Source organism: Ambystoma mexicanum, chromosome 7p (assembly GCF_040938575.1).
Source record: "Ambystoma mexicanum isolate Mex_15411 chromosome 7p, UKY_AmexF1_1, whole genome shotgun sequence".
In the NCBI taxonomy this organism is placed as follows: domain Eukaryota; kingdom Metazoa; phylum Chordata; class Amphibia; order Caudata; family Ambystomatidae; genus Ambystoma; species Ambystoma mexicanum.
Window position 1 is genome coordinate 934,857,091 of NC_090939.1, and position 25,743 is coordinate 934,882,833.

The 25,743-nt window shown below is 45.5% G+C and overlaps 1 protein-coding gene across 2 annotated transcripts in view; it reads left to right on the forward strand.

The window, feature by feature from the left end:
• IMPG2 (interphotoreceptor matrix proteoglycan 2) overlaps positions 1-25,743 on the forward strand; it is a 901,957-nt gene that overhangs the window by 484,088 nt on the left and 392,126 nt on the right. For both annotated transcript variants that reach the window (XM_069637266.1, XM_069637267.1), the window contains 2 exons: positions 6,709-6,758; positions 10,426-10,517. In XM_069637266.1, the coding sequence (XP_069493367.1) occupies positions 6,709-6,758; positions 10,426-10,517 (142 nt within the window). The remainder of the gene's footprint in view (positions 1-6,708; positions 6,759-10,425; positions 10,518-25,743) is intronic.

A 25,743-nucleotide genomic window follows, 5' to 3' on the forward strand; every position in this document is an offset into this window, starting at 1 on the left:
ATTTGGTACCACACTGGTGGTGTACTGTCATTCCGACATTGCTGTTGCCATGCTCAGAGGCAACGCTTCAGTGGTGCCATGGGTTTGTGGTGCATTGCCATAGCTAGGGGGTATACCTTTGCATGCATCCAAGGGCACAATGCATTGTTGATGTTGTGCTGTAGGAATGCTGCATGACTATGTTGGCGGCATGGATGACATTTGTGTATTTCGTGGCGTGGAGTGTCGTGCAATGTGGATGAGGATTGATGTTTGATGTCACCAGATTTGGGTTGTCAGCTGTGTCGTGTGGCATATATTTGCATGTCCGTTCATCCCAAGTATGTTGCTGCCCTCACAGATGCCCATTAGCGTACATCTGTACGTACATTTGGGCAACAGACTACAGGCTACACCCAGTTGGAGTATCTATCTACCCCCCCAGTGCACACTCAGTTGGAGTATCTATCTACCCCCCCAATGCACACCCAGTTGGAGTATCTATCTACCCCCCCAATGCACACCCAGTTGGAGTATCTATCTACCCCCCCACAATGCACACCCAGTTGGAGTATCTATCTACCCCCCCCAATGCACACCCAGTTGGAGTATCTATCTACCCACCCCCCCACAATGCACACCCAGTTGGAGTATCTATCTATCCCCCCCCCCAATCACACTGCCATGTGCTTAGCATGGAACTCACCAAGTAGCCACGAACGTTGTCCCATTTGTCGCTCCATGTAGCAGGGGATAGTTGAGTTCCGCAGGACCATGGAATCATGGGTAGATCCTGGAAATCGGGCACAGCAATGTGTGATTATCTTGTTTGCGTCACATACCATTTGGACATTGATGGAGTGGAATTGCTTCCTGTTTCGGTAGACTACTTCATTGTGATGTGGGACGACCAATTCCACATGTGTACAGTCGATGGCCCCAATGCAACTTGGGATGCCTGCCAGTGAATAGAAGCCAACTTTGGTGTTTGCAATCTCCTGGGCAGTCCGTGGCATGGATATGTGTTCGGGTGCATGCTTCAGGAGGGCATCGAGTACCTGGTTCAGTATGCGTGAGAATACTGGTTGGGAGATGCCATGCATCTGCCCCACTGTATGCTGGTAGGTTCCTGTGGCCAGGAAGTGGAGCACTGTCACCACCTTGAGTAGAGGGGGGACGGCAGTTCAGATATCTATGAGGCTCACAATGTCATTGTGTATCATGTCCACGATGCTGGTGATGGTGTCTCGGTCCAGACGGTACAGGGTGTGTATCTGCTCAGGTGTTAGGTTCAATGGACTGGCTCTGATCCGGGGAATTGGTGGGTGCCTCTGTGGTATGATTAGGTGGCGTGGTGGTGCTTGCTGTGCCTGTCTGGCCCTCCTCCTCCTCCTGCCTCTCCTTTGTACAGCCTGTTGTTGTAGCAGCAGCGCTGCAATCAGGTCCTCCAGGCCATGTAATGCTGCCAGTATTGGAACCATCTTGGTGTGGGAAGGGGTGTGGGAAGGGATGTGGTGTGCTTCTTTTGAGCAGCCACAGTCTCCATTACCTCCACCTGTGCTGATTTTGGCCACCTGTGGCAGGTGTTGACACTGCTTAGTTCTTTTAACGGGTGGTTTGCGATGGCGGTATTGCCGCCATGCCGGTAAGGGGTTTTGGGGTATTTACCATGGCGCTATTGCCGTGTGCACTGGCCTTGTGATGGTGTGCTATTAGCGGCATGTCGTTATTTACGGGTTGGCGGGTCACGCGCACGCGGACTGACCGCTATTAGTGGCACCGTAATTAGCGGTGCCGCTAATGGCGGTGAGCCGGGTCGTAATCCGCATGGGCATTTAACGTTACCGGTATTCCATTACCGGTAACGTTAAATACCTACCGCCATCCGTGTAATGAGGCCCAACTTAGACCGATTTATTCCTAGGTTTTTAATTGTTTTATGTTTATATATGAAATTGTGTTTTGATTATTAAAATATGCAAATCTTTTTAATAATCTATTGTGTACCCGTAGTACATAGTACAATAGCATACATGCATTGTGTAACCGTAGTACATAGTACAATAGTATACATGCATTTTACTTTTGAATAAGCAGTGTCAAATCTATGTGTCTCAAAATAGTATATTTGCATTTTACTCTTGAATAGGAGTGTCAAATCTAGATGCCTCACTGAAGTATATAGGCACTCCTGCCCTGATTAAGACTTCCAAACCTAAGTGCCAAGTGTCAATATAATTTGTATTTTAGTCCCGACGGGGGCGGCTTAATATAGTTGCCACAGTGCTATTTTCGCCCAACATGCGCACTATCCAGACCTGCCTCTATACACTTCCTGGTCCCTAGCCTGGACTATCCTAACTATCACCACAATAATGGCCCTCACCAACTCTACTCCCTGCAACTTGCAAGAGAGAAACTTGCGATTTAGAGCAGGGCTGCCATGACTTTACGACCTCAAAAACAAAAGAACTAGTCCACCAGTCCATACATTGACCACTATTGCCACCGACCCCAACCTTCTAGCCTCAGTAACGGTAAGGTGTCCTGTACCACAAATCGACTCGCACTGCAAACAGAGGAGACCTAACCACCCTAGTCCCAGACTTGTCAAAGACACAATCACAACTCCTACATTATCAGGAGCCCTTATTAATGCTAGGTCCCTTATAGCACACAACACAGAAATTGCTGACATACTGGCCATGGACAATTTAGATCTCCTTGCTGTCTCTGAAACCTGGCTACATGATGCAGCTGGCACTGCCCTCATGATCGCCATACCAGACAACTACAATATTCTAAGATTTTATCTGCCTAACTCCAGAGGAAGCGGCCTGGCCATCATAGCCAAAACGCAGCTTGCTGCTAGACATACCCCACATCCAGCAATCACATTGTGCGAACTTCTCTCTTCTAAAATACCCATTTCCAATAATAGCACACTAACGATCCTCCTAGGGAACGGACCACCAGGCCCACTAGGCAATTTAGAAGAAGACCTATCCAGCCTCCTTACTAACAGCATTAAAGACTCCACCCAGCTCCTTCTACTAGGTGACTTTAACCTGGGTTTTAATGATGCCGAGGACAAACAAGCCCAATCTATCCAATCTATTTTAGTCAATCATGATATCACACAAAAGGTCTTAGCTCCTACACATATAAAAGGACATACACTAGACTGGATAGCCAACCATAACTGCAACATCACCATCTCTAATATTCTACCTCAAACGTGGACTGATCACCACCTCATATGCTTCTCAGCCATCATAGAGCCTCCCAAACTAAACAAGAATGAAATAGTACCTACTATGCCAACGAGAAGTAAAAAAGAAATCACGGCTGAAAAACTACTCCCACTACTCTTACCAGCTCTCATGGCTAGCTCCAGTGACTCCAACCCAAGCGCGTTAGTTGAGTCATTCAACAACTCCATGGCCAAAGCTCTGGACATGATTGCCCCTATCAAACTTCGTAAAAATAAACGAGAAGCTCACCTCAATTCATGGTTCACCCCCCAACTGAAATAACTACGCATCCAAAAACGCAAACTCCAAGCTATCTGGAGGCACTCTCCTACAGCTGAGAATAAAACTTCACTCGCCAACTTTGCCAAAAAATGCAAGAAGGAAATAATTCAAACTAAAAAAGACACATTTAACGAAAGAATTAGTAAAGCCAACTCTAATTCTAAAGAACTCTTTTCCATTCTCCGGGAAATGGAAAACCCAATTGCTCCTACAGATAATGTCCCCAAGGACAAATCATGGTGTACCAGCATCCAGAATGCCTTAGCAAATAAAATCACAACCCTTCAATTTAAAATTGCCAAGAAAAAAGCTTCCCTGAGCTCTAGTGGAACCCATACCACTCCACTGCCAGAGACACCCAGCATAGCTACTCAAAGTAATTGCAAACCCTTCAGGTTTACCAACATTTCCATATTGGAAACTGAAAAGGTTATTTTATCCCTTAAACCCTTGAACTGCGAAGGCAACAGTTGCCCTGCGCAAGTCATCAAGGACGCAGCCAGAGATTTAGTACCCTTTATTTCGAAACTAATCAATGCTTCCTTTAGTTCTAGCACTGTACCCACAAACCTTAAAGAATCTTGGGTATTGCCTCTACTTAAAAAACAGACCCTTGACCCAGCGATCCCTACTAACTATAGGCCTATTACCACGGTCCCATTTCTCCTTAAAATCATTGACAGAGTAGCCTACCTCCAGATCCAAAACTATCTGGAGTCACACCAACTATTAGGATCGCGGCAATCTGGTTTCAGACCACTTCATGGTACTGAAACGGCTCTAATCGACCTCAAGACACAAATCGACGAGTTGAAGGATAAATGTAAAACAGCTATGCTCCTCCTCCTTGACCTATCGGCGGCCTTTGACCTGGTGGATCATGCAGTGTTATGCAACCACTTAGCGTCTGCCGCCCATTTCTCAAGTGAAGCTATAGCATTGGTACAATCCTTCTTAGCTAACCGTACGATGAGAGTGTTCTCCCCTGTAGCCGCAGCGGACCCAATTCACATCACTTGTGGTGTCCCACAAGGCTCATGTGTCTCCCCGATAATGTATAATATCTTTACTAAACCACTCTTCGACAAACTTGACAGATTAGGGGTAACCTATACTAATTACACGGACGACACGCAGATCCTCATACCACTATCGGGCAACTTTGTCGAAGACACCGCTCTAGTAAACAAGATTTACCTCCTCATTCCGGCATGGATGGCCTCCCACGGCCTCTGCCTAAATGACGATAAAACAGAGATACTGATCTTGGGTTCCGACTCCAACCTAAAAAAACTTAGCCCAACTATCGCAATTTCAACATAGATGGCAATACAATTAAGGTGGCAACTGAGGTAAAAACACTAGGTTTCCACCTTGATTCCATTCTATCTCTCAAAAAACAAGTTAACACCCTGGCTTCCTCCACAGCGTACACCTGTAAATTAATCAGGACCTGTAAACCCTACCTCTCCAAAACCATTTGCATCACACTAGCTAACGCATTAGTAATGTCGAAGCTGGACTATTGTAAAGCCCTTTATGCAGGTGCCAATAAAACTATTATAAATAAAATGCAAATACTACAAAACAATGCTCTTAGAGCAGCCTTGGACATACCCCGTAGAGCACATATCTCCAATATCAGGAAAGACCACCATTGGTTAAAAATCAGCGACAGAGTCCTTCTTAAGACGCTATCTCTTACCCACAAAGGGCTTAACAACACAGCACCTCCTTACATCTCGGCCAGACTTACCAGAAAAGCGTCCAGACACCATACTACGGCCACTAACCATTTCCTGCTAGAAACTCCCAGATTTAGACGAACTAAAGCGGGCGGAGTAAGCTACCCTGTTAGAGCTGCCCATGCCTGGAATGCACTGCCCATTGCATTGAGAGCTAACCTACCCTACTCTAGATTTAGATGCAAGGTAAAAATTGGCTCTGGACCAACGACAACTAACCTGAACCCTTGCAGCAGCCCCTGGTTCACTGCACTTAACTGCCGTGATACTCCTGAAATCTGGATTATAGACCATCTCATTGCCCTCAGTGGGCCGAGAGACACCTTCACCCTCTACCTCTTTGTATATATGTATTCTAACATCGTAACATGACATGTATTGCTTCAGCTGTTTGTATTGACATGTGCTGCATTGTATCGACGTGTATAGTATCCACTGTATGTAACTTAAGCCTAAGTAATCTTGTACCCGCTGCGCCCGGCTACCCCTGGGTTTGGAGCGCATTTTCAAATAATAAACATAAACATATCAGTAATGGGAGAAAAATCAATCGAAGGTCCAGGGGACCACTCTGGTGGTGATAGTGCACGGTACAAATATCCTTTAACATTAACATTAACATTAACATTCTGAGCAAAAATTGATCTCATTTTGAGGCAAAGAGTGGCTCCTATGTCAGATAATATTTCAAATGTCAACAAAAAGTACTGTATGTGTGAGTCTGCAAAACATGCACTGTTCAGAGCATGTACTCTGCACAGAATAGAGGAAGCGCGTTTTGAATTTTCTCTCAGCGTCTGGGTCTATGTAAGCAGTAAAGCACCTGCCTTCAAAGCTTGTTGCCTTCTCATTTTTAGCGTGTTGTGCTTGGTCCTCTTGTCGGTAGTATGACTGTTCTTGTAGTTGTTTAAACATGCTGCTCTCTCTTCGTTTTCTCAGATGTCTTACAGCACAAATCCCAATTTGTCCAAGTAACCAAAATGTCACCAGGCCTTCTATATTAATGATCCCTGTGTGAGTGCTGGAGTAATCTTTGCCCTGTGAGACGTACGGCCAGACATGCAAATGCCCTGGACCGTGCTCTCACATCAGTGCCTGTGACATTGCATTTTATTTTGACAACTGCTAGTCAACAAATGAAGTCTGTCGTCTGTTGCACCCCGGCAGCTTTTCATAGGAGTAGCTGGTATTGGGATTATTGGAACATGTTGTGCTTCTGTGGATTGCATTGCTTTCTCCAGCTGAAGTCATCAACCCATCGATTTGAAAGAGGCCATTTCTGTAAATGTTTCTGAGTGAGCTAACAGTAAATTGTATTATAGTGAGGTCGCGTGAGGGCATTAATACTTGTTCATTCATTTCACTTTGCACGTTGATAAATACTGAAATCTAATTCTTAGGCAAACAAAATGTCCATTTTAAATGCTGCTGTTTTCTTATATTTTCAGCACAGTGGCAACAACTCCTTCGCAAGTAACAGATGCCACAACACTGACAGGTTGGTTTACTTCTGATATTGTAAAGGATAAAACATGAAAGTACATATCTACATCAACAAAAATATTGCAGTTGTCATTTACAAAGCACAGGTCATCAACTAACAACCTGCAATTTTAGCCCAAAGCTTTAAGCATAATCTATTTAATTTACAAACACTATCCATCTCGTCACACATTTCTGTAACAGACATACCGTTTATGGTGTTTTATTTTTAAAAAAAATGTAACTTTGATACTATAGTATACCTTGGGCCTCATTGCAGAACTTTAGAACGAGTTGCAAGTGCAAATACAAATGCTTTCTATGCATTTATTTTTTTCGATAAGGCCCAATGCTTGCCCCAATGCTAGTACCATTGAAAATCCCAATGCACAGATGCAAAGTCTTTGTAAAGCGACTCCGGGGAGGTATTACTGTGGTTTTGCTACTGGTGCAGCTCAAGCAGTAAGCTGCAATACTGTAATACTGTTTTAGCGCATGCGCGCATGTAAAAAATGTTCTGGTGGTGGAACTTTAACAAAGAGAACATGGATGGAGATTACAATGTAAGTGGAAAGCTGACTGTGGTGCAAAACAAAACATTGCAAACCTCGACATTGCCATGCTTGGCAACACACGCACGTGCTGGATGTTACAATTATGTCACATAAGACCTTTTGTATGCACTTTTGATGCAATTGCAGCAATGTTACCTTAGTACCACCGCTGTATTTAACGCTGTTTCTTTGTAGGTGCTCGCTTAAAAATTGCATGTTTAAACAATGATATCAAAACAAAAACGGGTCTTAATGAAGGTCGATTGCTCTCTAAGTATATTTCAATGTGCCCAAATGTATATTGCCCAAATGTATATGTTTTTGTACAGCGGCAGGGAAATTTGACTATAACACTTGACCTGCTTGAGTTGCAAAATACAAACACATTTCCCCTCACTGAATTATACCCCCGTGCTTCGTATATTCATATCACTCTAAATATAAGTCAGGGAGCAGATGTTTCACACGGCAATGTGACTATATGACACAATCGACTGTTATGTGCTTCTTCAGAGACTTTTAAGAGAGAACCAAATGTTTTTTTTTTATCTGTACTGGGTTTGATTTGTTTGGGAGACACACAAAACGGTTGTCCAATTTGAGTATTGTCTTAGTTGACTCCTAGGATTCTCTTCACGTTTTTAGATTTACTTTGTATATATTCTTCCATATTGCTCTTATTATCATTGCTTCACGAAAATGACTCTTGAATTGCATGCAAGGGATTTATTTCATCTTACCTTTCATCTTAATTACTTAATATCGTAGGTATGTGGTGGGAAAGAGCAACATGCAGCGTAATAGAATTTAGTTTAGTTTATTTATTTGTAGAGCGCACTTAACCTGAGGTATCTAGGTACTTTATACTTAAGTACACAGTTACAGAGTTATATTACAAATATTTACAGATACAAAGTTATATAGCAGTTGACTTGAGCTACATGTCAGGATAGGCTTTGAACAATTAGTACAGAGTGACGGGGGTTAGTTTTGCTGAACGAAGAGCCAGGCTTTTACACTGTTTCTGAAGGACCAGAAGGATGGTTCTGCTCTGAGAATGTTAGGCAAGGTGCCTCCACAGCTTGGCCGCTAGAACGGGGAAGCTGGATCTGCCTGCTTTTTGTAATTTCTATACTGGAATGTTACGGCGGTGTAAGTAGTTGGATCTGTTGGGGCTGGTGGATTGGTTCCTGGTAAATCTATCAGATAGGTATTTTGGGGCCACATTGGACAGGCATTTATGAGTGATTACTAGTGTTCGTAATGAAATTCTGTCTAGCACTGTCAGCCAGTGTGTGCCCCGCAAGATTGCTGAGACATGGCTAGATCTGGGGATATTTAAGGCTGATCTGAGTTATTCTGCAGCACTTGAAGTTTAAAATAAATAACTAACAGCTGATACTGCTGGACATCACATCACAGGGAATCATTGTCTTCCCTGTCACTAAATAGACACAATCCATACTTTGCCTTCCCATCACCCCATCCCACTTCAAGATCAATTACAATAATGAAATTTCACATCCTTCGTTTTTGAAGGTTTTTTAATGACTGGTTGCCATCCAATGTATAGCACCTAATCGAACCAGGTGTCAAATGATTACACATGCACCACATCTTGCACACTTAGGACTTGGTAGGAAAAAAGGAGTAATATAAGCTCCCAAATACTAAAGCATATCCATCGTTGCTGGATTAAGGATGGAGACTTCAACAAATCACAAAGGGGCTGATATTGGCTGAGTGGTGTAAAGTTAATGGAATGTTTAAAAGCCTTCCATTAACGTTACGCTCCATTTTCCTTTGTCCATGTAGAGGACGGAGAGGAGAGGCGCAAACACAACTTGCATTTTCGCCCCCTCCTGTCATCTCCGCCATACAAATGCCCCAGCATTTGCCCTGGCATGCGTTTTAATGCTGGTGCAAATGCTGGGGATCCCTATGGAGCCCGCCGGCTCTATGAGCCAAGATAAAGCAGACGGAGTCCATAGGGATCCATTGTAAATGCTGCCTGCCATAGGCACATGGCAGACAGTGTTTAATTCATTTGCATGGCGGAGTGCAATGACCAACGTTTGGCGGCAAGGAGTGGCCTACGTGTACATGGCTCCCCACCGCTAAATTATGGGGAACTTGAAGATGAGCCCCTCAGTGATTGTGGGAGGTGAAGAACCACTCGTGATCTGTCATTCTCTCATAGGACAGACTGGCACACCACACCAGATGAATCTTTAGGCACATGGTCAAGCATGTCACCCTGAGGGCAGCTGCAATGCACAGTTATGCCTCCCATGGTTGCTGTACCTTGAGTCCAAGCTACTCCTCTTTGATGACGCCCAGTGAGCCAAAGACTTTTGGTTTCGTGCAGAAGGGGTGTGACCTAACAGCTCATTTTGAACTGACCCTTTGGGGTGGAACCAAGCCTTTTTTTATCCTTCTATAATAGCACAGCAGGCTGAAAGAAGGTATTTTGAAAGTTCAGCCCAAGCAATGCCTGACGTTATGATTCATTCAAAACCTTACATCCATCACTAATCGTTGTTGCAAGAAACACAACTGAAGAGCTCACCCGCTTTTTCTGCTGAGCAGAAGGTTCAAGCATGGGTTTGGAAGGTCCATTGCCTTGGCCTCATTGATCAAACTGATATTTTCACTTGCACATGAAGAGGTGCTGGAGCACTATGTCTAATACCCCAGATTGAAATCCAGACTACTCTTCCCCACCCACCTCGCAGTTGTCAACCGTGCTAATGTTTGAACCAACTGGGCTCTAGGGCAGGACAGCTTGAAATGTTGACGTTGAGGGACGGGAAATAAATGGAACAAGCCTCATCACCTGTAACATTTGCATCTGTATATTTATGAACTGGCATTGGTCTGTATCTGAGGGGTTGTCTACATACCTGCTGGTCTCTTTGCTTCTTTATGTGTGTTGTTTCATCCGTTACTATATTTTATTTCAAATTTCAGAGAGGTGATCATTGCCAAAAATGTACCCACTCCCCATCTAAATACCTTGAGGGCTTTTTATGCTGGTTTCTAACATACAAATACACTTAGTTTTACACTTGTCCTTAATTGTACTTTGTTTCTCCTGAACACTTTTTCTTTTGTGTTTTTGTACATTAGACGCAGCAGCCCACATACCTGCCCCTCAAGAATCGGCCATCGATAGCACCTCTGCAAGCAACTTTGGCATTCAGGACGAAATAGTGCCGAGCGTAAGCACTTCTCCATGTACATTGTAGTGTTTTCCATCTTTTCCACTATACCACTTGTACAGTATTTATACACATAAGAGAATTTGACAAATGAGACCATTAATAATGCTCCTTTGAGGTCTAGATTTCCGACTGTAAACCTTGAGAACTTTCTCCTGTAATGTCCTATTACCCACTGAGGCCATTCCCTAGAATGAGGAGGAAGAGGAAACACCTACAGGAGGAATGGGATAATGAGGGATGAATGGGCTCAATTCACAAGAAGCGGTTTTGTCTCACTTTTACTACTTGCGTACCTCTGCTGCTGGCAGTGTTTTATTTCAATGGTGGCTCTTTCGTCGGCATAAACCTTAAACATGTAATAATGCTACCTGCAAGGTACCGCAGCTACTAGACATAATACGTTATATTGCAATATTTCCTTCATGCTAATTACGTTCGATCCTTCAACGTTTCCATGTCAATCTGACTCAAACAATGTCAGTTATTTGACCGAGATTGGGGATATCTCGTGAAAAGCGAATTTGTTGTTTTTACAGTGTAGGATTACTTGAACCTAGAAAGCACCTGTTAATAGAATGCAGTGGTAGTCTTGATTTGTGTGGTAAGTGTTTTAGTCCTTATATGATTGCAGATACTGTTATTAACAGAGGCATTTTATGGAATCGATTCTTAAACTCATATCAACAATGTCTGAATGTATCATTATGTAAAGCACTTTTAGAGATATAGAATTTGTTATCAACGATTAACAATGATGTGATATGATTAGTTTATTTATATCGCGCCCATACACAAGTGTTTCAGGGCGTGACGAGGCAAAGGAGGGTTACAAGGGAGGAAAAACAACAATCTTACGAGGCCCAGTGACATTGGGAACGCACAAGTGCGGGGAAGGGGGAGGAGGAAAGTGCAGGGCGTATGGGAGGAGTGGAAAGTGCTGAGCATGTGATGAAGTAACAACAAAGGTTGAGCGGCCAGCAGGTGGCAAGTGCAGTAATTAAGCGCAGACAACGGGTGTCTCATAAGTGCAGGTAAGGGGACTTTACGGTTGCAGATACAGACCCAAGTGCAAGGGTTGCCGTGAGGCAGTGCAGGCATGCAGATAGGTGGGCAGGGATACAGAGGGTAGCCAGAAAGCCAGTGCAGAAACAGACAGATCAGCAGGGGAGAGGAAGAGAGAAGGCAGAAGCAAAGAGGAAGGTCTTGAGGTGCTTCCAGAACCGAAAATGGTACTCCTCGAGTTTCAGAGAGGCAGGGAGGCTGTTCCAGAGGGTGCCCCCAGCCGAAGAGAGGGATCTACCACCAACCCGTTGCTTGTAGAAGCGTCTGACCACAATTGATAATTAAATGTGTGTAGGAAGGTTCACTACAGCATTTTTAATTATAAATGTATTGTATAAATTATAAATGGGAAAATTGTGGCATATGACCAATTTAATTGTGAATGTTATTGATTATAATTAAGTATAATTAATTAATTAAGAATGTTTCTATTGCTATAGAATGGTTGTGCGTATTGTATTGCGAAAGGTTTATGTGAACGTGTGTTGCACTTAGATATATTTTGATGAATGTACAATCTATCCAGTGCATTGTATCTAGGTGAGGGTAGAGTATAGCTAGTGCAATGATTCTAAATGAACGTTGAAAGTAGAAAGAGCACTTGGGCACTCACTAAGTCACAGCCAATGCTTTTTAAACCTGTTGCACTCCATGCTTATGGAACTCTAGCCAAATGCACGGCCACAGACCGGCACGCATCTGCCCTCATACACCACTCAAAAACACTTTGCACACCTCTGCCACAAGAATGCAGCTATTGGTCATGACAAAAAATTCGATTTATAGCTGTACACATAATAACTATCCCGCTCTCGCACCCCCCCCCTAGACTGTCTCTCAACACCCATCCACATGCTGGCTCAACATGGGTGGCTAGCAGTGACCGGACCTCCCCTTCATAGCTTCGTACTGACCGCTATGCACACACACACACAAGTTACTAGCACTTCCCAAATTTTCCCATGCCTGGACTACGGTCCCCGAAGGTCGTTCAACCTACTGCATGTTGGGATCATAGGTGAAAGGCGCTATAAAAATTATATAATACAATACAATATACCAAAACGTCAATTAAAACAAAATAGACATATTCCCAAGATATCATTTCAAATGTTTTGTGGAAAAAAACGAACACAACATTATTGTAGTAAGTGTTGCGTATGGTAGGCTAATGTTTTATGCTCTCAATGCACATTTTTGTTAATTGGCCTCATTACGAGGTGGGCGGTAAGGTTTAACGGGCACCTGTAAGGAGACCGGTGCTGGTAAACCCTTACCACCCTATTCCGAGGTCCCTTAGCGGGTCCCCGCTATGGGCGCCTGGTTTTAGCAGGCGCCCTTAGCTGGAGCCACTAAGGGACCAGGGAGCTAATAACGGGCTTGCTATTAGCGGGCCCGTTATTAGCTCCATCCCCATTCCCATTGAGACCTATGGGGGCTCGAATGGGAATGGGGAATGGTTCTCGGAATGGGGATTTACCGGGTTCTCCAAGGTTGGAATGACCCGGTAAGTCCCTATTTCGGGAACCCGGACCCGGAATGCGGTAAGGGGGTAGCCATGGTGCTATATCACCATGGCTACCGCCTACCTCGTAATGAGGACCAATGTCTGCTAGTGTTTTCACCCCTCATTTTACTTCAGGGATCATAGCAAGGCAGCAAACCTTTCAAACACTGGTCCAGTTTCACAGGCATGATCCTTGGGGTATGATGTAGCATTAGTTATTGAAGGGAATATGTCTGTTAAGAACCTTCAGATCCTGTGTTCCCAAGTTGGAGAAGACTCTTGGAATACCGAGTTAGAAAACATCTTTGCGCATATGAGTCAAGACCAGTGAAAACCAAAGGGCTCACCTTGCACGTATACCTGAATGAAGGCAATAGACTCAGAGTATGTCTAGGTACTGAAGCTTTAAAATAACCAACCGCTCTAAGGGCACTGGCATCTCTTACAACAATTTCTGAGAAAACCGTCCTTCGCTACATTTGGAGTTAACACTCTCCTGGTCCTACATTGTTAATGACTAGTGGAATGGTCACCCCTGTCAGTAGGGAACCTGAATCTCAGAGAGCACATGGAGGAGAGGCCACTCCAAATTGATGGAAATAGGTCAGCCTACCAACTGTTAAAATTTCCAAAAGACCCTATACAGAAGGGGAAGAGACGAAGGGCAATCATGTTCTCTCCTGAGATGGATGGAGAGGAGAATGATTATATGCCTCTGGAAGTTATGGAAACCCAGAAAATCTATGCAAGGAGACTTTACTTGAAACTGAAAGGCAATACTTACCTTCGCTTATGTGCTTCATGAGAATAGAACAATCCAGAAAGCTGGAAAAGACAGAATGGGGAAGGTATGTAGCAATGACACATGTATGAAACCAATAGATGGAGTACTAGGCAGTGGCGTAGGCAGCTTTTGGTGCCAGGGCGGGTGGATAATAGGGCACCAGCGGGAGGCTAGGTGGTGCACTTGGCACCCACAGGGGGTGGAGGTTTAGCGGCCCCCTCTGCTTCTCACCTGGCTCTGCCACTGGTAATAGTGAGCTGGGACATAGGCCCTTAATTCCAAGGGGGACTAGTAGTCAATGAAAAAGGTGTTCCAGCAAAGCCCCTTAACCAATTGGAGCAATTCCTGGGGTCGTGGGCGGCCTGACAGATAGTGGTGAGAAGGACTTACTGGGCCAGTACACACATCGAGAGGTTGGATGCCTTTTTTGAGATAAGTCAAAGCCATCAACCATAAATATATCCATTTACAGTGGTGGGTGAATGCAGCAATAGAAAGGGAGGAAGGTCCAAGACCCTAAGGACAATAGTGGAGCGAATGGGAGTTAACTGGGGGCAGCCAGACTCAAATATGACAGTCCCTAGTTTTGAAAATGTGGTTTGCATATCTGCAGGACGAAACAAAACGTACAGCCCCATTTTGCAAGGAGGCGTCACTGAAGCCCCTCACCATTCAGGGACTCAGAGCAATGATCCAACAGAGCTAGTCCCATTTGATGGGCTAGCATAGGAAATTGAGGCTATGGAGACGTATAGAAGGACGAGTGACATGGGAGAGCATTGCGAGTGTTGGAAATGTGATAATGATGATGAAGTGGAGGACGGTGAATTAGACTACAGGAGGCACAGAGTGGCTACAAAGAAATTGAAGGCAAATAGAAAATGTGAATCCAGCACTTGATGGACAGCTAGGAGGTTGAACGGAGCTGGAAAAAAAGAAAAAATATTGGAATGATGTTGAGGAAGAGAAAATAAAGCATAGAGCTGGTGAAGGAGGGCGAGAGAAGCAGAGAGGAGGAAATAGAGGGTGAAGAAGACAAGAGGACTGGAAAGAAAGAGCAACAAAGAGGTGAAGTAGAAACAAGGAGATAAAAGAGAGGATAGATTGTTGAAGGTAAAGGGAGGGGGGACAGGAGAACAGGGGAGAAGAAAAGAAGCAGAGAAGCGATTTGCCTTTCCTACCAAGTGGGAAAGTAAGAAAAGAGAAGAGGAGAGATACATTGCAACAGGGTAATAATGAAGAAGAAATAGAGTAGAAGAGGTTGCGAAGAGAGAAAGGGGAAGCGGAAAAGAGGTGCAAAGAAGAGTGTCATGGGTGTTGAGGAGAGAAAGTGAGAATGTAAGAATGAAATCGAACTCTAAAAAAGGAGAGTGTGGCAAGAAAACCGAGAGAAGAAAGAAAAAGAGTCAGTAAAAAGGAGATCAAAGATGGAGAAGATAAGAGAAAGCACCCAGAAAAAGAACGGCGTAAAGAAAAGAGTAAGGCCCAAAGGAAGTTCGAGAAGGAAAGATCGGTCTAAAAGAATGAGAGGATAAAAGGCAACTAAAGCAAGTTAAGGTTGGTAAGCAAGAGAACAAGAACCCTGAGAGAATTAGATGAAGCAGGGTGTACAAACCTTTGAAAATGAGGCAAGGTACCTGTAAAGAGTCTGACGATGATAAAGGAGTCCCCCCACATTCAAGACGATCCAAGACACTGAGGATGGTGGTGTCAGATGAACTACAAGTGTGGGGGATCATTGCAAAACTTTGACAAACAGCTGCATTGCAAGATAGGACAACAAATTGTTGGCAAATACAACAACCAATTCCACGAATGTCTATTCATGGCCAGGAAGGAGGATCCAAGTCAAGGAAGTAAGAGAAGGAATAGGGATTTGTGATAAAATCTAGAAACAGTCTGTTAAGTTTAGACTAGCGCTAAGGAGGGGGGGTTCCAAAGATCTTTGGCTATGTTTGAAGCCAATCCGATGGATTTGGCCTTAAAAATATATGATAGTTAAGCTGAGTCAGTGGCATGGTATGGTATGGCGATAGATTTACTGTGATTAAACCGAAGCTGAAATGTTCGAAGGAGAAAAGACCGAAAGTTATTTTAGCGAAAATAACTTTTGGTTTTCTCTCCCCCAAACATTTCAGATTATCCCCTTGCCCCTCACCCCCTTACTAACCTGAGGGCAGCACACCTCCTTGTGTACCGCCGTCTCCAGCATCCCTTCACAACGCCGGTTCCCGTCACTTGCGTGTATGGGAACCAGTGCGGCTGGGTCTGCTTTTCATTTTTTTTAGAATTTCTTTTCAAATTTATTGAGGAGAGAGCGAGGGACAACCCTGCAACCCCCACTCACATGACAATGTACCAGGGTGTGGGGGACACCCCTGCACCCCCCACTGCCCTTCTTCACTGTAATGCAAACCAATGGGAGAGTTGGTCGAGATTTTCGGCTGTACGTAATTTTCGTACGCCCGAAATTCGGTCAACTCTCCCATTTGTTTTTTTTCCCCGTCTTTTTGGGTCTTTCTGTTGCGATATGGGGGTTTAAGAACGCAGGCCCATTACAGGTAATTGAACATTGTTTTTTCAAACGTATATATTGGGCTTGCCCCGTTCTGCTTCCCATTATGGAGTGCACCTTGAACTTGCATGTGAATTTATTAGTGACACTTTGTCTCTACAGCCTCTATTTTACTGGTTTAGAGTATGGTGCAATGATAAAGCCAGCTTGACGCATGACATAATTAAGAACATCATTCTGAAAGACTCTAATGTCAGGATTTCTTGGCTTACTTATATCAAATCTGAGCTGGGGACATTCAATGCTGACTCATTGTTTTACTCTCCTGAAACTGTAACTTCTAACTTGATAAAGATGCTGAAAACACAAGCAAAAATCCTCAGAACTGAGAACAGGGAATATTCCTTTCAATAGAAGGCATGTCATTGTGGCAGGCCAGGGCATCCAAAAATAACTTATGGGCAGATCTCCCCTGTCAGAGAGTATTCATCACCAGAGCATGTTTTAACTACCTTCCCCTTAAAGCTATCCCTGTGGTCTGGGAACAAGCACCCATGAATCAATCATGCCTATTATGCAATGCTCCGTCAGAGGACCGAGCCCATTTTGTAATGTACTGACCTGCATCCTCAGAGCTTCCAGCTAGGACTCTGAGACCGATACTACATACACTTTGGTTCACTCAACACAGGCCAGGGTAGGGTTTTTTGCTGTGGGCTAATTCCCCCAGAGTGGGTTAGGCCCTTCTAACATTTCTTAGGGGTGCTTAACATCAAAGGGAATTTTTAATAAAGTGAAGGTTCATCTCATCTGTGCATTATAATCTTGCTTCTGTATTAGATTAATGTATGTTTTAGCTGATGTGTTTATAGAAATAGTTATGTTTCCGAAATAAACTATTGTGAATGATTGATTGATTCATTAATCAATAAAATCTCCTGTTCGATGATCAGTGTCACCGCTCGTTCTGTGATGCAGGCCATGGAAGAGATACATGGTGGGTCCCCCAGATTCTTCAAGCCATCACAACCTTAGGTGGAAGATTGACGTCTGAACACCGAACATGCCAGAGTCTCCTAAGCGAAAAATCTCATTGGATGCCAGGGCCCCATGTTCTCAAGCTTCTCCACATTCTGAGGTACAGAGCAGGGTAGTAGTGTAAGTCTCACTGTGTAGTTAGTATTCAGTGAGAAGCAAAAGGGAGTCTATGGTCTGGTAGATCTAGGGCATTTGTGTGGCATTAAGTTCCCAACTCATGCACAGTCCTGTAGCTGCCAGAAAGTCTGTTCCTATTCATAAGAATACCTTTAATACTTATAAGGGGGTTGTTGCCATCTCTACATGAAATCCTACTGTTTGTAATACAAAGTCAGTCCGCCGAGCAGGCCAATTAACAGCTATCTTAGAGAGAGAATGGCTTTTATAGGGAGGAAGGTGATTGGGGACAAAGAGGACACTTCCAGCCGGGACTTGCTCGTGGCACCATGCGAGTCAGACAATGCAAACACCAGGACTTTATTAGAAAGATGACGATCAGCATTCATTGTACTTTCCTGCACGATTTTTTGGTCTATGGTAGCTTCTGGAGAACAGCCTTGTGCACGATTGAGAATATTCACCCCAAGCCAGTAGATAAGAATACAAGCATCAATGAATTGGTGTGTACCAAGTACATGTTTGAATCAAAGATGGCAACCTGGTGTTGGACCTCAAGACATGATTGATTCTTGGAGTATAGGGTGGGATAGCCGTGGCTGCTGGGTTCTACCTCTTGCTAAGTGATGCTAACGTAGTGGTTGGGGTTGGGTGGATCTGCAGACTAGGCTGACCATACGCCTCTTGTGAAAACCACATGCCTCAACTGCATTCAAAGTAGGTTTAAAAGTTTCCCAGTCCCAGACTGGATCATCTGTAAATAACTCTTCTTGAGTCGATGAATTAAGAGGGGAAGTACAAAAAATCTATCTTCCTTACTTGACTATTGAGATTTTTCATAATTTTCAATTTTATCTGTGGAACCATTCATCAAAATAGGGAACTTCCCTACCCAAGATTAAAAATGTAGGAAGATCAGGCATTACTGCCAGTAATACCAACAAAATCTTCCCTAGAATGGTAACACCAAGTGTAGTCAAGGGATGTCTTTACTATATGTTATGATAAGTCATTTATAATGCGCCTTTTCACATGTGTTTCTAGGCCCGACATGACAAGGGAGGCTACAGAGAGAGGACAAGAGAAACGATCTTACTAGGCTTTGTGTCATTCAGATCGTGCAAGTGCGGTAACGCAAAGTGTAGGGGAAGGGGAAGAGGGAAGTGCAAAGTGGGGAAGGGAATAGTGCAATCAGGGCAGCAGCCAGGACAGTGCAGCCCTGTGTAAGTGCAAGGAGGCGGCGGACTGTAGAGGTAACGGTTACAGCCCCTAGTGAATGACAGGTCCGGAGGCAGTGCAAGGGAGACCGGTCAAGAGGAGCCAGGTACCCAGTGAGACTCTGCTGCGCCGACTGGTTGCTTGGTTACCTTCAGACAGGTAGGTCAGCAGGAGAGGGAGGGAGTTGGAGGCAGCAGAGCGCAGGGCTCGAGAAGGAAGGTATTTAGGAAGAGAGTGTTGAATGTAGTGCGGGCCCTGGACCCAGAAATCCTTGTGGGCGATGCAGAGGGTCTTGAACTTGATCCTTGCAGCCACCGCGAGGCAGTGCGGAGATTTCAGGGCTGGACTAATACGGTTCATGGGCTTAAGGTCGAGGATAAGTCTTGCAGTCCTTTTCTGGATTAGTTGCAGAGGGTGGAGAGTAGAGGAAGGCAGATTAAAAAAGTGGCTGTTACAGTAATCCAACCTAGAGAGAACCAGGGCTCTGGAGACAAGGAGCTTCTGGGGGACAGTGAGAAAAGGAAGAGTACCTCTGAGGAGGTGCAGCTGGTAATGGGTCTACTTGGAAAGGTCAGTGATTTGAGGTGAGAAGGAGAGAGTGGAGTCGAAGAGGACACCAAGGTGTTTTGCCTCACAGGAAGGCGAAGGAAGAAGGACGATGGAGGGCGGCAAGAGGGAGCAGGGGTCCCAATGAGAGGGATCTCTGTCTTACTGGCATTAAGGCAGAGATCGTTGGAGGCAGACCAATCCTGAATTGAGGATAGACAATCAGAAATGTGCGAGAGTGGAGAGGAGGCTGTAGGGAGCTAGAATGAGAGCTGAGTGTCATCCGCATAACACTGAAAGTTAGAGCAGAAGGTGGAGATTAGGTGGGCCAGAGAGGCCACATAGAGATTGAAGAGTCAGGGTGAGAGGTTAGAGCCCTGGGGAACACCACATGTGGAGAGAGAGAGGTGGTGGAGAGAATGGACCCAAGTTGGGCATTGGAGGGTCGGTCCAGGAGGAAAAGAGGTTAGCCACTCCAGGGCCTGATCTGTGATGCCGAGGTTCTCACGGAGTCGGTTGATCAGGATGATGTGATTGAACGTGTCGAAAGCAGAGGAAAGGTCAAGGTGGATAAGGACAGAAGGGGTGCTGGTGTCGAGATTGGAGAGCAGATCTTTACGGGTATTCAGGAGAGCAGTTTACGTGCCTCTGGCTGCTGTGAAGCCAGGCCTGGAGGCAGCCAACAGTTTTAGGGTGGAGGTGTGAGAAACCTGAAGATGTCTCCCTAGCTAGTCCCCGGGGATCTGTCCTCCAGGTGGCCAGGACACGGCCATCGCTATTGGATCCAGTTTCTGGGGGTGGACCAGTGAGGAAGGATCACCTGGATATGGAGGTCCTTGGGGAGTGGGAGTGAAACACTGACGGGTGAGACGCGGTACCTCCCTTCTTTCAACGCCTTTTCCCCATCCTACCACGTAGGATATTACAAAACACTGCCCCCCCCCTTTCCTGTCATGAACACTTTTGCACAACACGGAAGGCAATGGACTAACATGAGAGCTGTTTACCTGACATGTCCCAATACAAGTGTCAGGCAAAGTCAGGCAATTGACCAGAATCACACACACCTGACGGCCCTTTCCCTTCCCCACAGGTATAAAAGGTGGAGCACAAGATGAGCGAGGCAGACATACGACGTGAGAGCTAACTCAGCACGACAGTTCAAGAGGAGGAGAAAGACGGCGCATACCGAGGGGTGACGAGAGAAGCGACCTTGCCCTTTACAACCAAAGACCGTGAAACCTCTGCAGAAGGAATTATAAGACCACAAACAACAGCCTGCTTGTGTTGCAGCAGATGTCTACGGTACATGAGACCATCCTCCACTGATAACCAAGTCGGGGAGAGACGCTGGTCTCTGTGGTACCAACCTTGACTCGAAGGAGAAGAAAGCCAAGCAGTTAATCATAGCCGGTGAGTCGAGGAAAGAGCCGATAAGAAACCCAACTGTGTTTAACGATAAATAGCCAACGGCTAAATTGAACTTTGAAAAACTGAAAAGATACTATTGGTGAAAGAGAGGGAAAACCAGCAACAGAGGAGTCTGGCACCAAGTCGGTGCTCAGGCAGGAAACTCTGGGCGATTACCCAATGGAAGAAACTACCGTAACCAGAAGCCCTTGGGAAGAGGCGAGAAGAGGTCAAAGTGGTGATACAGAGGTCTTGTAAAATCTTCTGTACCGTCCAAAGTCTTTGACTGACAAATAATTGCGAAGCTAAGAGAAATGAGTCCCGCTTGGTGAAATGAGCGTATGAACAGTGTGTTATAAAAGTTGGCGAGAGTGAACGTGGCAGAGGGGAGCCGACAAAAGGGGGCAAAGCCTGAAGAAGTGTTTAAAAAGACATTAAGATTTGTGAAAGTAAGAAAAGTCACGGTGAACCCGAAGGAGGGAGACTAACGCCTGAAAGGGGTCAGAGCCCGAAAGAGGGAGATCCGGGTTGGAAAGTTATCACCCAAAGTTCATTGAAAAAGGAACTGTTTAGTCGCTTTGTTCAGTACGATTTTGTGATGTTTCTACGCCCGGAAGAGGATGGACCCAGGGGTGAAGCCATCACCCAAAACTAACCAAACTTTGTGTTTGTTTGTTGGATAAATCAGGCCTTGAAAGCATGAAACTTTCTATTGAAAAAATACTTAACCATCGAAGAACCTGATAGCTGACACAGAATGTCGGCTTGTGCTGGGAAAGCTTGAGTGTGTGTTGTGCTCGGGAGATCCACTTTGTCCCGTGCTCAAAACATGGGAGATCCCTGGCAATCACATCCTGATTTATTATTTGTGAACACTTCTTTCTTTATTGAAAACCCGATCCCACACTCTTTCTGTAATTAGTTGTGAGGATTTGGCAATAGTTTTTTTTTTACTATAGGCCTTTTACTTTGACACAACGCCACAAGGACTACCTTATTTTTCATTTAATGGTCGAAGTTAGCTCCCATCTTAGATTTAGGTTTAGATTAGGCGTTGAACTGTGATCACTTGTGTCTGTCTTTATTGTTGCCACCATGGGTGCCTTACAGGAGGGTAAGCTGGGAGATGGCCAGCTTTTCCAGAAGTTTGCCCAGGAAAGGAGTGATAGAGATCGGGCCACAGTTTGCCAGACAGGTGGGATCGGTAGAAGGCTTTTTAGGGAGGGAATGCACAAGGGACTGCTTGAGGAGAGAGGGGAAAGCATCAATGGCGAAAGAGTGATTGCAGAAATTGGCCAAGTCTGGAGCAAGGGTGTCAATGTGTCCCTTGATGGTTCTGGCGGAGCGAGGGAGCACTTGTTTGGACGGCACTTTCATAGATCAGACTTATCTAGCAACATCATCAGGTGTTATCTGAGAGAAAGAAGAGAAAGGAGGCGGAGAGGAAGAGGCGGCTGGAGTGGGCTGAGAGTGGTAGAGGGAGATTCGGCCAGAGCGGGGGCCGAGAGTGGTAGAGGGAGAGGAGAGTGATAACAGGATGCCCTGAGTCTTTGTTGTGAAGTGAGTAGCCAGGGCCGTACAGAGGGCCTGGGAGGGAACAGGAGAAGTGGAGACTACAGAAGGATTAGCCAGCTCAGAGTTTGGCTGTGTTGTTAGAGGTCGCAGAGATGCAGGCTTGGATGTGGACTCTGTTCTTGGACAGGACAGAGAGTCTGTATTTCCTTTGGAGCAGGCGGCAGGCCAGTTTGTCAGAGGATGCACCCAAAGCAGAGGATGCACTCCACTTCCTCTCAACCGCCATACACTTGCGTTTCATACCAAGACTTGCACTTGGAGGTAGGCTTCAGACGGATTCCCATGGCACGGGCAAGGATGTCCAGGGTGTTGGAAATGGTGAGATGCAGATTAGAGAGGGCTGTGTCAGGGTGTGAGTCAGCCGCAGAAGTAGGAGGTGGAGGCAATGGCATCAACTGGCACAAGCTTCATGGCCCGAATGACTGAGAAGGTAGCTGGCAGTGCTGGGGTGGGCTTTGCCTGGGGGACAGAATGTGTCAGGTGAGAGGAAAGAAGAAAGTTGTCAGTCCATGAGAGAGGATAAGTGAGACGGTTAGAGAGTGAGGGATGTCTAAGGAGATGAGCACATCCAAGGTGTGTCCGACAGTTTGTGTCAGACCATAGGGTAGAATGGAGAGAGAGAGAGAGAGAGAGAGAGACGCAGAGGTTGCGGAAGAGCCATGTGGAGGGATCAGAAGCATTGTTGAGGTCTCCAAGGAGGGGATGTTAAGATGTAGAGTCAAGGAGCGATGTGGAGAGGTCTGCCCAGTCTGAGGGGAAGAGGGCAGCCTGGCAAGGTGGCCTATAGATGGTGGCCACAGTCAGAGAGAGGCCAAGAGAGATAAAGAGCCTGCAGACCACGCATTCAAACGAGGAGTAGGCCTGCATAGGAATGACAGAGGTAGGGACCCATTCCGGAAAGATGAGAGCTACTCCCCCTCCAGGTTGGTCGGTTCTGGGCACAGAGAGGATCTTTTAGCCATCAGGGATGAGAGTGTCGAAACTTGAGACAGAGGTGGCCGTGAACCATGTATCAGTGAGGGCAAGGACATCCAGGCCAAGCTCTTCGAGGAGGTGGCAGATGTCAGAGGAGTGTTTGACAGCGGAGCGAGAGTTGAGAGTGGCAACATTGAGCAGATTGCCACATTTGAAAGACTTCCGGTGTGGGGTAAAGGCTTGGGGTACACCCGGCAGAAGTGGTATAGGTGCCTGAAAATGGGCAGAGGTGATAGCAGGTGGTGGCAAGGTAGCCAGAGTGGAGGAGGAAGGTGCCAGAGGGAAGGTGGAGGAATGAGGTTGCAGAGTGACCAGAGAGGTGCTAATAGGAGTGGCAGGAGAAGGAAGAAAGTTGATAAGACGCAGGGGGCGCCTATCAAAAAGGAGGAGATTGGGTCTAGGGCCCTGGACCAAGACGGTGCCATTCAAGTAGACATTAATGATGGTCTTGGAGGAATGGAAGAAGGCTAAGAGGACCTCTCACCGAGTGCCCCCATTAATGGGAGAGTAGGAGATAGGAGAGAGAGCCAAGACCATATGAGCGGTCCATAGATGCTGCGAGTGAACGACAAAGAGGATGTTGATGAGAGTCTGCCTGAAGGAAGCACTGATGTAGGTATCAGCGATGGGGAGTCTAGGGTTGGCAAACAAGATGTCCTTCTTGAATTTCTTCTTTCCAGACTTAGTGAGAGGGAAAGGATGGGAGATAGAGTAGCAGTTAGAGAAGATGGGAGGAACAGGGAGCACCATAGAGGGTGCGAAAGAGGAAGGTGAGAGGAGAAGGGCGCAAGAGAAGAGAGAGAGACGTACGCCCAGTGCCGCACAATGCAGGATGCGCGGAGGTGGGGGGGTGCGGGGTTACAACAATAGGGAAGACACAATAGGGAAAACACAGGTGGGGAAAACAAGTGACTCACGACAGTAGAACTGCACCCCTTGCGGGGTGGGGGACCTAGAAGTGAAAGAGAGTTCTAATGGGTTGTGCAGGTGGGAGGGGGGGGGGGGTGTCACACAGTAGGGAACGCCCAGAAGGAGCAGACAGGTACACTCAGTAGTACAAGGTACTCTCACTTAAACACAGCAGCAATGTAAAACACCCAAATTCAACTTTTCTAAAAGGGGGAAAAAAGGACTAGATTTCAAACACAGCAGCAATGTAAAATACCCAATTTCTACTTTCCTAAAGGGGGAAAAAGGCCTAGCTTTCAAACACAGCAATGTAAAACCCCCAAATGCAACTTTCCTGATTTGTCGCAGTAGTTTGACGGTTGCAGGCTTCTTGCTTCTCCGGCAGACACCGGCAGACAGCAACTGGAGCTCCTTCCACTGGAGCAGTCCTTTGCCTCAGGGTCCTTCGCCGAGGGGGCAGCCACGACAGTGACTGCCTAGAAAGCCGTCAGATAAGGGCGCAACTCACCAATGGAAGAGCGGGGCCAGGAGGGTGGGAGGAGGGGGAGGAAGGGAAGCGTGGACAAGGGGTAGGGAGGGGGAGCGGGAGAGCAGGTGCTAAGGGAACAAATAATGTTAAAGTTAAAAGCACAACTATGTGCCTCTAGCCAGGTGATGCAATGCTAGAATGCCGCCAGAAAAATCAAACAAGTTGGGGCCCTGTGACTGAGCAACAGTAAACTCACCCCAGCCAGGAGTCGGAAGTGGACACAGCTTATTTCTTTTCTACCTATGGGTTTCCAATTGGGTGGAAGAATGTTAGTTTGTACAGCAGAACCTTTACTTTCAGTATCCAACTGAGCCAGAATTGCTTTCCCTTGGAGTATTATAGGGGCCCAATAACTATTCTTTTCTCCAGTTCAAAGCATAACATATGGCTGAGTTTCTGTCTTTTCCTTAGAATAGTTTGTGCACAGTATACTTTCCTCAGATACTAATTGTTTTTCCTCTTCTCATTCATCCCTTGTAATATCATGGGGAAGTTTTGACATGCATCTATACACAGGATGTTCAAACCTCCCACATTTTAAGCAACCCAACACAGAGGGTACATTTTTCTCTGAAAAATCTAGATCCCTGAAATATGATCTGTTTCTCTGGGAAGTCTCTAAAATGGACTTCCGAGGTGTATTGTAACCTGGAGATCACAATTTATAATAATCATCAGGTGAAAAAAAAATCCTGTCCAAAGAACAAGATTTGAAATCATTTCTTATAATGTCACCAGATCTTTTAGCTCCCATATTAGGGTGAATATCTTGTTCATCCCACAAACTCCACGTATCATCTAAATGGTTTCTGACAAGGAGTTCAAGATTGGGACAGGAGTCTTCCCTTTGAAAACAATATAGCATGTTGTCCGTGTTCTCATTCTTTTTAATCCCTTTACAAGGATTGTCACTGAGCTTACATGTAGAATTTTATTTTCTGTACTCAGTTAAAGAATTTGTAGGTTTAACTCTCTCCACATTTCAAGATTCCCAAGTCACATCATACATCAACCTCCCCACTCTATCTCCTCTATGTA